At 46.1% G+C, this 13,820-nt stretch overlaps 2 protein-coding genes across 4 annotated transcripts in view; one reads left to right on the plus strand and one right to left on the minus strand.

Moving 5' to 3' along the window:
• Positions 1 to 5,933, minus strand: part of ANKRD45 (ankyrin repeat domain 45) — an 81,266-nt gene extending 75,333 nt beyond the window's left edge. Inside the window, exon 1 of one of the 3 annotated variants that reach the window (XM_044300709.1) lies at positions 5,784 to 5,805. The gene's annotated coding sequence lies outside the window, so the exon portion shown is untranslated. Of the gene's footprint in view, positions 1 to 5,783 lie in introns of all 3 variants that reach the window. The other 2 variants (XM_044300710.1, XM_044300708.1) reach the window with 2 other exon arrangements.
• The window catches only part of KLHL20 (kelch like family member 20), a 67,281-nt gene continuing 59,392 nt past the window's right edge, over positions 5,932 to 13,820 (plus strand). The window contains 2 exon segments of the mRNA XM_044300712.1: positions 5,932 to 6,066; positions 11,666 to 11,849. Of these exon segments, the coding sequence (XP_044156647.1) occupies positions 11,827 to 11,849 (23 nt within the window). The 5' untranslated portion in view covers positions 5,932 to 6,066; positions 11,666 to 11,826.

Below are 13,820 nucleotides of genomic sequence, written 5' to 3' on the forward strand. Positions count from 1 at the left end.
TACCTAATATGTATACCTTTTTTTTATTTGTTTCACTTTAACACAATAATAGCATTTTTGAAACCAAAAAATGATGTTTTAGTGTCTCCATGTTCTAAGAGCTATAGTTTTTTTATTTTTTGAGAGATTTTCTTATGTAGGGGCTAATTTTTTGCGGGATGAGGTGACGGTTTTATTGGTACCATTTTGTGGGACATATGCGTTTTTGATCACTTGGTGTTGCACCTTTTGTGATGCAAGGTGACAAAAATTGCTTGTTTTGACACAGTTTTTTTTTTTTTTACGGTGTTCACCCGAGGGGTTAGGTCATGTGATATTTTTATACAGCTGGTTTTTACTGTATTGCGGCGGCAGCAGGGAGCGCACGGCGTCATAGCAACCAGTGACGCCGTGCGCTCCTGCTCTCAGGAGGGATCCAGGCCGCGGTTCCACGGCCCGCACACGGCTGTGAACAACGGCCGTGTGCATGGGGCCTAATACAGAGGTCTGAGTATATTGGGAGGTTGATATTAATACAGAGGTCTGAGTATATTAGGGGGGGTTGATATTAATACAGAGGTCTGAGTATATTAGGGGGGGTTGATATTAATACAGAGGTCTGAGTATATTAGGGGGGGTTGATATTAATACAGAGGTCTGAGTATATTGGGAGGTTGATATTAATACAGAGATCTGAGTATATTGGGAGGTTGATATTAATACAGAGATCTGAGTATATTGGGAGGTTGATATTAATACAGAGGTCTGAGTATATTTGGGGGGTCTGATACTAATACAGAGGTCTGAGTATATTTAGGGGGGGTTCTGATATTAATACAGAAGTCTGAGTATATTTGAGGGGGGTTGATATTAATACAGAGGTCTGAGTATATTTGGGGGGGGGGGTCTGATATTAATATAGAGGTCTGTATATTTGGGGGGGGGGTCTGATATTAATACAGAGGTCTGAATATATATTTTTTTGGGGGGGTTTGATATTAATACAGAGGTCTGAGTATATTTGGGGGGGTCTGATATTAATACAGAGGTCTGAGTATATTTGGGGGGTCTGATATTAATACAGAGGTCTGAGTATATTTGAGGGGGTCTGATATTAATATAGAGGTCTGTATATTTGGGGGGGGGGGTCTGATATTAATACAGAGGTCTGAGTATATTTTGGGGGGTCTGATATTAATACAGAGGTCTGAGTATATTTTTTTGGGGGGGTTGATATTAAAGGGAACCTGTCACCGGGATTTTGGGTATAGAGCTGAGGACATGGGTTGCTAGATGGCAGCTAGCACATCCGCAATACCCAGTCCCCATAGCTCTGTGTGCTTTTATTGTGTAATAAAAACCGATTTGATACATATGCAAATTAACCTGAGATGAGTCCTGTAGGTGAGATGAGTCAGGGACAGGACTCATCTCAGGTTAATTTGCATATGTATCAAATTGTTTTTTTTTACACAATAAAAGCACACAGAGCTATGAGGACTGGGTATTGTGGATGTGCTAGCGGCCATCTAGCAACCCATGTCCTCAGCCCTATACACAAAATCCCGGTGACAGGTTCCCTTTAATACAGAGGTCTGAGTATATTTGGGGGGGGGGGGGGGTCTGATATTAATGCAGAGGTCTGAGTATATTTGGGGGGTCTGATATTAATATTTAGGTCTGAATATATTTCACCTTTATTTATGAAAAAATCCCAAATTTACCCAAAAATTTTAAAAATTCGCAATTTTCTAAATTTCTATTTCTCTGCTTTTAAAACAGAAAGTGATACCTCATAAAATATTTATTACTTAACATTCCCCATATGTCTACTTTATGTTGGCATCATTTTGGAATTGTCATTTTATTTTTTTAGGACGTTAGAAGGCTTAGAAGTTTAGAAGAAATTCTTCAAATTTTTAAGAAAATTGCCAAAACCCACTTTATAAGGACCAGTTCAGGTCTGAAGTCTCTTTGTGGGGCCTACATAGTGGATACCCCCATAAATGACCCCATTGTAGAAACTACACCCCTCAAGGTATTCAAAACCGATTTTACAAACTTTGTTAACCCTTTAGGCGTTCCACAAGAATTAAAGGAAAATGGAGATCAAATTTTTAAATTTCACTTTTTTGGCAGATTTTCCATTTTAATCCAATTTTTTCTTTAACACATCGATGGTTAACAGCCAAAGAAAACTCAATATTTATTACCCAGATTCTGCGGTTTACAGAAACACCCCACATGTGGTCATAAACTGCTGTATGGGCACACGGCAGGGCGCAGAAGAAAAGGAACTCCACATGGTTTTCAGATGCCATGTCCCATTTGAAGCCCCCTGATGCACCCTTACAGTAGAAACTCCCAAGAAGTGACCCCATTTTGGAAACTAGGGGATAAGGTGCCAGTTTTATTAGTACTATTTTTGGGTACATATGATTTTTTTTGTGATGCAAGGTGACAAAAATTGCTTGTTTTGACACAGTTTTTTTTTTTTTTTTTTACGGTGTTCATCTGAGGGGTTAGCTCATGTGATATTTTTATAGAGCTGGTTTTTACGGACGCGGCAATACCTAATATGTATACCTTTTTTTATTTGTTTCACTTTAACACAATAATAGCATTTTTGAAACCAAAAAATGATGTTTTAGTGTCTCCATGTTCTAAGAGCTATAGTTTTTTTATTTTTTGAGAGATTTCTTATGTAGGGGCTAATTTTTTGCGGGATGAGGTGACGGTTTTATTGGTACCATTTTGTGGGACATACGCGTTTTTGATCACTTGGTGTTGCACCTTTTGTGATGCAAGGTGACAAAAATTGCTTGTTTTGACACAGTTTTTTTTTTTTTTTTTTTACGGTGTTCACCCGAGGGGTTAGGTCATGTGATATTTTTATACAGCTGGTTTTTACGGACGCAGCAATACCAAATATGTCTATTTTATTTTATTTTTTCTATTTTAAAATTATTATTTGTTATTCCTTACTTGGGGACCTTTTTTTTTTTTACATGTGAAACTTTATTTAATTTTATTTTTTCAACCCTTTATTTTTTTTTATATTTTTTTACACTTTTCGTCCCCCATAAGGTCATACAAGACCTCTGGGGGACATTTGCTTCACTTTTTCATTTTTTTTTCACTGTTGATTTCTCCTGTAACTGGGGCTGACATAGTAGCCCCAGTTACAGAAGAAATGCACCCCCCAGAGAGGCTGTACAGCGTGATTCTGCGCTGTACAGCCTCAGAGCAGGGCTGATCGAGGTCTCTGTAAGACCTCACACAGCTCCTGCACGCTCCGGAAGGCAGCGATCCGGATCCGGATGTGTCTGCAGCGATCCGGAAGGCAGGGACACCTGGGAACTGTCCCTGCCTTATCTCTGGGTTGCCCTGCTGTCACTGACAGCGGGCAACCCGATCAGCAGCTGCACGATTAGCGTGCAGCTGCTGTTTCTGAAAGGACGTTTTTAAACGTGCTTTCAGAAATAGAGGTCCACCCATAGGACGTTTATATCCTATGGGCGGACGTAAAGTGGTTAATACAGAGGTCTGAGCAGGGCCGTCTTTAACAAGGGGAAAAGGGGCAGCTGCCCCGGCCCAGTTGCTCCTGGGGGGCCCAAGGCAGCTGCCTCTTGAGCCCTGCTAGCTACTGCCCCGGGTGTCAGGCTGTCAGCTACACAGGGGGTGCTGCCATGCCATGCCTGCCGGCACTCCAGGCAGCGTACTGTGAGAGCTGTGATTCTCTAGGACCTTAGATGACATCATCACCATGTGACCAGTAACCTAGCAATATTACTGGTCACATGGCTATGAGGTCATCAAGGTCCTTTCTACCAGGAGTGTTGCTGTAGAAGTTTGCCTTAAAGGGGTTCTGCACTTTCATTTAACTGATCAGCGGGGGTCCGACACCCAGGACCCCCGCCGATCAGCTGTTTGAGAAGGCAGCGGTGCTCCAGCAGCGCCGCGGACTTCTCACTGTTTACCGCTGGCCCACTGAGGTCACGACCAGTATCAACTAGCGTGGGCGGGCTAAGCTCTGTTCACTTGAATGGAGCTTAGCCGCTCCCACGCTAGTTGATACTGGTCGTGACGTCAGTGGGCCAGCGGTAAACAGTGAGAAGTCCGCGGCGCTGCTGGAGCACCGCTGCCTTCTCAAACAGCTGATCGGCGGGGGTCCCAGGTGTCGGACCCCTGCCGATCAGAAGCTGATGATCTATTCAGAGGATAGATCATCAAATGAAAGTGCAGAACCCCTTTAAGTGTGGAGCTTTTTTTGTGAAGATTACATCAGAAAAAGGTGACAGGGGCTGTTATGCTAATATACTGTAAACTACTTTATAGTGTGGGGGGTTGTATACTGTGGGGGCCTGTATACTGTGGAGTGCTATACTGCTGTACTGTATACTGTGGGGGGCTGTATACTGTTGGTGCTGTATATTGTGGAGTGCTATACTGCTGTACTGTATACTGTAGGGGCTGTATACTGTGGGGGCTGTATATTGTGGGGTGCTATACTGCTGTACTGTATACTGTGGGGGGCTGTATATTGTGGAGTGCTATACTGCTGTACTGTATACTGTGGGGGCTGTATACTGTGGGGGCTGTATATTGTGGAGTGCTATACTGCTGTACTGTATACTGTGGGGGCCTGTATACTGTGGAGTGCTATACTGCTGTACTGTATACTGTGGGGGGCTGTATACTGTGGGGGGCTGTATATTGTGGAGGGCTGTATATTGTGGAGTGCTATACTGCTGTACTGTATACTGTGGGGGGGCTGTATACTGTGGGGGGCTGTATACTGTATACTGTATACTGTGGGTGCTGTATATTGTGGAGTGCTATACTGCTGTACTGTATACTGTGGGGGGCTGTATACTGTGGGGGCTGTATACTGTGGAGTGCTATACTGCTGTACTGTATAGTGTGGGGGGCTGTATACTGTGGGTGCTGTATATTGTGGAGTGCTATACTGCTGTACTGTATACTGTGGGGGGCTGTATACTGTGGGTGCTGTATATTGTGGAGTGCTATACTGCTGTACTGTATACTGTGGAGTGCTATACTGCTGTACTGTATAGTGTGGGGGGTTGTATACTGTGGGGGGCTGTATATTGTGGAGTGCTATACTGCTGTACTGTATACTGTGGGGGGCTGTATACTGTGGGTGCTGTATATTGTGGAGTGCTATACTGCTGTACTGTATACTGTGGGGGGCTGTATACTGTGGGTGCTGTATATTGTGGAGTGCTATACTGCTGTACTGTATACTGTGGGGGGCTGTATACTGTGGGTGCTGTATATTGTGGAGTGCTATACTGCTGTACTGTATACTGTGGGGGGCTGTATACTGTGGGTGCTGTATATTGTGGAGTGCTATACTGCTGTACTGTATAGTGTGGGGGGCTGTATACTGTGGGTGCTGTATATTGTGGAGTGCTATACTGCTGTACTGTATACTGTGGGGCGGCTGTATACTGTGAGGGCTGTATATTGTGGAGTGCTATACTGCTGTACTGTATACTGTGGGGGGGGGGCTGTATATTGTGGAGTGCTATACTGCTGTATATTAATACAGAGGACTGAGTATATTTAGGGGGTCTGGGGCCTGAATAATAATTTTTGTCTGATCGGAATATAAACCACGCCCCTCGGAAAATGACCACTCCCATCACCCTTTGAAGGACTCTCCCAGTTTGTCATCCCTACCAAGGCCATCTTTACAACAATTATCAGCTATTAAATGTATTACCCCTTTAAGACGTTTGCCCCGCCATCCCACCTAGCACCCCTCCTGCCGTCCTTACTTCCCCCTCCGTCTCACCTGACCTACGACTCTGGAGGCCGCTGTAGACGCGTTGTCATGGAGACTGCGGCACCGCCGGAAGTGCGCGTCAAGCCTCGTTCTGGTTGAGCGTGCAGCTCTACAGACGTTCTTCCAGGTGACACAGTCTTGGCAGGGGGAAGAGCAGAGGCGGCGGACCTCTTCCGGTTCTGTCGGGGAGGAAGACCGAAGTCTCCGGTTGGAAAGGCAGCTCCTGTGCCCGGTTCTGCCGGGTAGACCGGTGAGCGGTTGCGGAGGTGGGGGCGGTAAGTGCCTGTAGCTTGTGTCTGCTCTCCATAGAGGCCCAGGGGTGGTTGAATGTTGTCTCTGTCGCTTCGTGTTGATAAATTGACCCATAAACACAATGGTACATTGTATCCGTTCACAAGAATTGTAAAATCGTCTACCGAAGATCCAGTGCTGCCCATAGCTGGCGGCCAGTCACGATATGTCGCGAGGAGTTAATTATAACTGTGAAGGACCCTTAGAGGCTGGAACCTCCTGAAAAAGGACCCGATTTAAAGGACTTCTCCATTTCTGGCCTTTGATCTTTCTGTTGGTAGCCTCCACAATCATCTGATCCACTCTCGTGTTGTAAAAAAACTACAACTCTCAACATCTTTAAAGGGTATTGCCTATCCACAGGATAGGGGTTAACTAGCTGTCTGCCGGGACCCCCACCGATCCTGAGAGCCGGCTCCATTCATTCTCTATGGGATTGGGTGCAGCACAGCTTTAACCCTTTAACAGCGGATGATGCAGCAAACTGCAGCCCCGCTCCTCCTGTTTGCTGCTGTATGCCTGTGCAGTGTCGGTGCTCAGAAGTCCCAGGTGCAGTGTGAACAGAGCGCTGAAAATCACAGCAAACATGCGTGAACGTGGAGTAACACCTGTGTAAGCGGCGGCGCTGGGTGACGCTTTACTGAGACCTGTCAGTAGATTCGCGTTTCCCCTAACGGTAGGTGGCGTGAGACAGACAACCGCTCCTGACAAAGATCTGGTGTAAAGTAGAACTGGCTTAGTTGCCCATAGCAACAAGGAATGAGCGAATCGACTTCGGATGAAACATTCACATAATGCTTCGTTTGTATACTGTACGGAGAGCGCGCTCTGTACAGTATTAGAATGTATTGGCTCCGATGAGTCAGTGATCGAGTAATAACTTCAGAAATTAATTTCTACTGTAAAAAAACGTTTCCCGAACTCTGGTTCGGTTCCAAGAGCTCTGTACGGTATTCAGGCAAAGTATTATGTGAATCTCCGAAGTCGATTCGCTCATCCCTAATAGCAACCAATCACATTCCACCTTTTTATTTTTCACAGCTCCTTTGGAAAATAAAAGGTGGAATCTGATTGGTTGCTATGGGCAACTAAACCAGTTCTACTTTACACCAGTTTGATAACTGGTCCCACTGATGTTTTTATGTTTATCTACTGGTACCAGGAGAATTCGCCTGCAGGTTTCACCCCTCTATATTGAAAGGGCTAAAAATCTGCTGCAAATTTACAATTCTCTCAGACTGGCCGTTAACATACATTTTTTTTTTTTTTTTTGTAGACGAGTTGTTAAAATCGAATCCACTTCGCTGCTGGTCTCATACACTGCGGATAAATACGCGCCAGATTTTTCATCCAGCCTGAGCATCCTAAGGGCCCCTGCACACGAACGTATTTTCTTTCCGTGTCCGTTCTATTTTTATTTGCAGACCGTATGCGGAATCATTCATTTCAATGGATCCCCCCCAAAAAACGGAAGTTACACTGTTTCCATATGTCTGTTCTGCAAGAAAAATAGAACGTGTCCTATTATTGTCCGCGTTACGGACAAGGATAGTACTGTTATTAAGGGCCAGCTGTTCCGTTCTGCAAAATACGGAATGCACACAGATTTTTTTTTTTTTTTTTTTGCGGATCCCTTTTTTTTTTTTTTTGGCGTACTGCTAAATACATACGGTCGTGTGCATGAGGCCTAAGACTATGCTGTCTAAGACTAAGGCCTCACTCACATTTCTCTGTCCATTTGACGTCAGTGGAAAGAATCTGTATTTGGTCCATGTGTCTTAGGCATGGGCAGCTCTCCTTGAGCCTCAGTCACACGTCCGTCATGTAATCCGTGAAAAGGCGGTCAGTGATGCCGCTGTGAAGGATCCGTGTGTCCATTTTTTTTGCTATCAGTGTTTCACGGACACTGTGTAGCTGGCCAATAATTTTCAAAGTATCTCTTCCTAAACATCCGTGAAACACGGATGGCATCCATGGTTTTCACTGACCCATAGACTATAAGGGCTCATGGACATACGGATGTGGACCGCACACCGTGTGCTGTCGGTTTTTTTTTTTTTTTTTTGCAGACCCATAGAAATGAATGGGTCCATGTGCGATCTGCAGGAAATGCAGAATGGATGCTCACCAAAAATACAATTGTGTGAATGGGGCCTAATGAAGGAAGTGCTTGATTTTCCAGTGGCCTAACTATAGACCAGGGGTAGGCAACCTGCGGCGCTCCTGCTATTGTGATACTACAACTCCCAGCATGCATCCTTGCTCTGCTCTTCTTAGAACTCTCATAGAAGTGAATGGAGCATGCTGGGATTAGTAGTTTCACAACAGCCGGAGTCCGCAGGTTGCCCACCCGCTCTAGACTGTTATGCCAGGTGCAGGTATTAGGGAGTGGATTCTGTGCTGGAAACAACCCCATACGTTGGGCACGTTAGATTTTTAATGTAAAAGGACAGAAGAGCTGACGACAGTAGTACATAGATAGACCCGGGTATCGAAGGCCCTCAGAAATCTCCCACCTTCTGGTTAGTTTTTTGTGGATATCTGGGAACATTTTGGTGCAGGCCAGTAAAAAAAACCCTCAGGTTTAACAGGCTTCTAAAATCTGCCGTTTTGTCAGTGTCCGAAGATTGGATTGCTTTGCAATTTGCATTTCCCTTAGGCCGGATGCCGACCTCCATTTCCGTTCCTTAAACCTGGGCGTATGTCGATTTCTGTGTAGCCTGTGAGTACAGTATGTTTAGATGGAGGATTTTATCCACAACAAAATTTGCGCGTATCCCACGGTAGAAAATGCTACGCTGTGTTTTTCATGTGGACTGGGGTTTTCATGGCTCCCACGGCGGCTCTACAGAGAGGTATACTGTTCTCAGAGAGATACTGCTATGGACGGTGATTGGCTGCAGCGGTCGCGGTATACTGCTGGAGACCGTGATTGGCTGCATTTCCGAGAATTTTAATTATCTCAGACATCCCCTTTCTGCCAGACCACAGCGCTTTCCACATTCACCATTAAAGTTAAGTCTACTTTCACACTTGGCGTTTAGGGTTTCCGAGATCCGTTCAGGACTCTCACAAGTGGTCCAAAACGGATCAGTTTGCATTCTTTCAAATTTCTTTTTATTGAAAGTAAATGCAAATATTATCGCATCAAGGTACAATTTCCAATTATATGAACAACATTGAATAACTGCCGACAGAGGCAGAATACATACATAGATAGACATAACATTTCTCCTATGCCATAAAACATGAAGCAAAAATTAGCCGTACAATGTACGTCAATTAAGGCACATATCTCAACATATATATGAAAGCCGTGAAAGCACGACCCTCAAACAACATACTCTGAGGGGAGGGGGGGGGTTGGGGAGGGGGAAATACCACAAGGAAAGAGGGGGAAGAGGGAAGAGAAAAAAGGGGGGGGGAAGTAGCTACATACTAGTGCTAAAATAACCCAGGGTGTGACCGTATGCAACACTGGAGCACTTCAAGTGTCAGCGACCTGTCTGCGGAATTTAGAGTACATGGATAAACCGCACTAGCCTACCAGAGGAAGTTGGGTCCTGTATTGTTTCCAAGGCGCCCAGAACTTCTCAAATCCCTGGTGTTTCCGTAGCTCCCAACTCACTAGTTCTTCTAATCTGTAAATTTGATCAACCTTGTCAATCCACATATCTAACGTCGGGGGGTTAGTATCCAACCATTTAAGAGGGACAAGCAGCCTAGCAGCTTGGACTAGCTGCGTCGCAAGATCCTTCCTGCCCGGGCACCAGGATTCATTAGGGAGCCAGAGCAAGACGGATTCAGGAGACAACAGCAATCGCTTGCCTGTAATCTTCCCAATTTCTACAGCAACTTTACGCCAAAACTCAGTGATTCTAGGGCAGAACCAGAAAATGTGACTCAATGTACCTGGGTCATTCCCACAGCGCCAGCAGTTCCCAGTCGGGGCGAGGCCTATTGAGTACAAAAATTGGGGGGTTCTGTACCAGCGTGTCAGAACTTTATAAGAATGTTCCTGAACCCTGACACAACGCGAAAACCCATGTGAACAAGAATGCATTCGTATTATATCTCTCTCTGTGAATGACCTGCCTAGCTCCTTTGACCATTGGGCTATATAGGCAGGCGTGCCTTTACTCTGCCCCTTTAAAAAGGAATTGTAGAGTAAAGAGATCAACTTCTTGGGTAGATCTGGTTTGGTCAAGATCCTCTCAAACCAAGTCAAATCTCCCGCCCTCATATTCTTGGAGTGTAAGATCCTACATGCTGATAACAATTCTGCCCTATCTAAAAAATTTGGGATCAGTTTGCATTCTGAATAGAAAAGGATCCGCTCAGAATGCATCAATTTGGCTACGTTCTGTCTCCATTCCGCTTTGGAGGCGGACAGTTTTGGTGTCCGTCTGACGAAACTGAGCCAAACGGATCCGTCCTGCCCCACAATGTAAGTCAATGGGGACGCATCAGTTTTCTATGACACAATCGAAAACGGACCTGTGCTCCATTGACTTTCAATAGAGTTCATGACGGATCCGTCTTGGCTATGTTAAAGATAATACAAACTGATCCGTTCTGAACGGATGCATGCGGTTGTATTATCTGAACGGATCCGTCTGTGCAGATCCATGATGGATCCGCACCAAACGTCAGTGTGAAAGTAGCCTAACATGGAGGTTGGAGGATAAAGCAGCAATATTCTCATGTGTATAGCTTTCCATTTCAATACTGTTTTTGGACTAATCTTACACACTGTATTGTACCCCAGAGCTGCATTCACAGTTCTGCTGGATGCAGCTCGTCATCAGTATCTGTTCACTTTAGGTCCACCCGGGACCCCTTGCCTATCAGTATAGGGCACCTCCGCTCGCCGTAGCCTTCTCTCATCTGACCAGGCACTATGTAGTACATTAAATACCTGGTATCGCACTCGGCCCCATTCACGTAACTGATGAAGGTGACGTCATTAGCCTAGGAAAAACCGGAGAAGGCCGTGGAGCTACTGCGAGCACCGTTGCCTTCTCAAACAGCTGATCAGCTGTCGGACCCCCTACCGATCAGATACCGAAGACCTATCTTGAGGATGAGCGCGCTTGTGTTTTCAAGATCGGCGTACAAGGTTCAGGTTATCTAAGAATTCCGTTATGGATACAGCTACCACGGACCACAATTTGTGGGAATCCATGACTGGATCCTTAGATAACCTGAACCTTGTACGCCGAGCTTGAAAACACAAGTTCGCTCAACACTAGTCATCTGTAGAAAAGTCTCAGAAAGCCCCATTTCCTGGCTGTGAAACACTCTGCAGAGGAATGTGGAGTCTAATAGAAAGCCGATGTAGAGGCCGGCGCCGGTAGATGTTTCTTCTGTGTTCTGGGATCTAGTCCAGATTTTGGAATTGCCTATGACATAGCGGAATTCAGCCACATCTCCAGAACCTATAGATGGATTTCTCGCCGTCGTCGTTTGGCTGGTCGTCCTAATAGCATCTATTTCTGTGAGATGGAAAATGTGACTGTAAGCGGCTCACGGGGTTTCTCCTTTTTCCAAGCATTGTTACTACTACGTCTTGTCTCTTTGCAGATGCAGCAAGGAGTCGCATCTCTGCCCACGCAGAAGGCCGTAAACTGGATGTCGTTCTGCAAGCGAGGCTCCAGCCGTAGAGAAGACTGGTAGAGGCTCCATGCGTCTGTCTTCCCCGTTACTGTTTTTACACTTTGTGTGAAGATTTCTCTTCACTGTGCATGGACAGAAAGCCAATGCGTAGGTGAGTACCAGAGCCATCTGTCAGGGTTGGCGATGCGTGCTTGGCCTGTACACAGGGGCCCGGATTTTCTAGTCTTACAGATCCGGTGCGTAGACCGGCACCAGATTGATCACGGGCTCAGGCTGGATGATAAATGTGGTGCAGGGACAGACACTTGTCTCTGATTCTACACCAGCTATTGATTGGCGTAATCTGAGACTAAATTTTATGCCTGAATTGTGGCGCCAGTTTGGTGTTAAATGTCCCATCTTAGGCAACACTTTCTTTCCCCACAAAGCTTTGTCCCTTTCATCAAAGTCTCTTTTCAATTAAAGGGGTTGTCCGGGTTCAGAGCTAAACCCGGACATACCCTTATTTTCACCCCAGCAGCCCCCCTGATGCTAGCACCGGAGCATCTCATGCTCCGATGCGCTCCCTTGCCCTGCGCTAAACTGCACAGGGCACGTGCTCTTTTGTTTTCAATAACTTCCGCCCGGCAGTGTGTTCGGTGACGTCACCGGCTCTGATGGGCAGGCTTTAGCGCTGCCCTAGCCGTTTTACCGGCTAGGGCAGAGCTAAATCCCGCCCATCAGTGCCGGTGATGTCACCGGGGGTTCCTGGCAGCTCCATGGAAAGCCCCGGTACGTCACCGGAACTCTAAAAAATGCCTTTGCCCTGCGCAATTTAGCGCAGGGCAAAGGAGAGCATCGGAACATGAACTGCTCCGATGCTCATGTCAGGGGGGCTGCCGGGGTGAAAATGGAGGCATGTCCGGGTTCAGCTCTGAACCCGGACAACCCCTTTTAAAGGGGTTGTCTCACTTCAGCAAATGGCATTTATCATGTAGAGAAAGTTAATACAAGGCACTTACTAATGTGCTGTGATTGTCCATACTGCTTCCTTTCCTGGCAGGATTCATATTTCCATCACATTATCCACTGCTCGTTTCCATGGTTACGACCACCCTGGTGTCCAGCAGTGGTGGTCGTGCTTGCACTATATAAGAAAGAGTTCCAGCCTCTCTGGTGGCCGAGACCGCAGGAATTCACATAGGCTGTTGCTTTTTCCTATATTATGCAAGCACGGCCACCACTGCTGGCATTGCAGGGTGGGTCTAACCATGGAAGTGAGCAGTGTATAATGTGATGGAAAAATGCAAACACTGCGCCACCAATGATAATTAATGTTTAATGCAGGAGGCGGGTGTGTCGGCGGCAAAATCACACAGCCAGCACCCTGCCTCTGACAGGGAGCTGCGATCAGCAGCAGCAGTTAACCCCTCAGGTGTGGCACCTGAGGGGTTAACTGCAGCTGATCGCAGCTTCATGTCATATAGGCTGGGCACCACCTCCTGCATTTGTATTAGACGTTAACTTTCATTGGTGGCACAGTGCGCCCGCCCCTCCTCCCGTCTCTCCTCATTGGCAGCTGCGGCACAGAGGTGATTGAGAGACTGCTTCCTTCTCCCCTGTGCTGCTGAGGGAACATGGCGCGCTGACAGCAGCGCGCTCATGTTCTGTGATAGCGCGCTGGACGCATTATCGGCAAGGTTAGATGCCGATAACTTAGATAATCATGAATATCGGTCGATAACATTGGTAAATCTGATAATCAGTCGATCCGTAGTCTTGATATCCCCTGTGCTTCTGGAGGATGCGCCTAATTTATGGTGAGCCACACACCTCGTCATAAATTAGTCGCAGTCTCTGCAGCCTAACTAGAAATCTGCGACTGCTCAGAGCTGCCATTGACTTCTGGCTTCATTTACACCAGAAAACTGCTGTAAAGGAAGATACATTTTTCTAAGCTTTTTTTTTTTGCACAAATCCCTTGTCATTACATGGTTTGTTTCATCAGAAACAACCCCCTTTCAGAATTTGGTCCCCATGTGATCAGCTGAATGCCCCCGGTCGTACTCCCGAGGTCGGCCAGGAAGTTTCCCTGAAGCAGTCACTGCAGGGGAATGTGACCATTTAGCAGAACAGTGGCTCA

The sequence above is a fragment of the Bufo gargarizans genome, chromosome 7 (genome assembly GCF_014858855.1).
Source record: "Bufo gargarizans isolate SCDJY-AF-19 chromosome 7, ASM1485885v1, whole genome shotgun sequence".
NCBI lineage: Eukaryota > Metazoa > Chordata > Amphibia > Anura > Bufonidae > Bufo > Bufo gargarizans.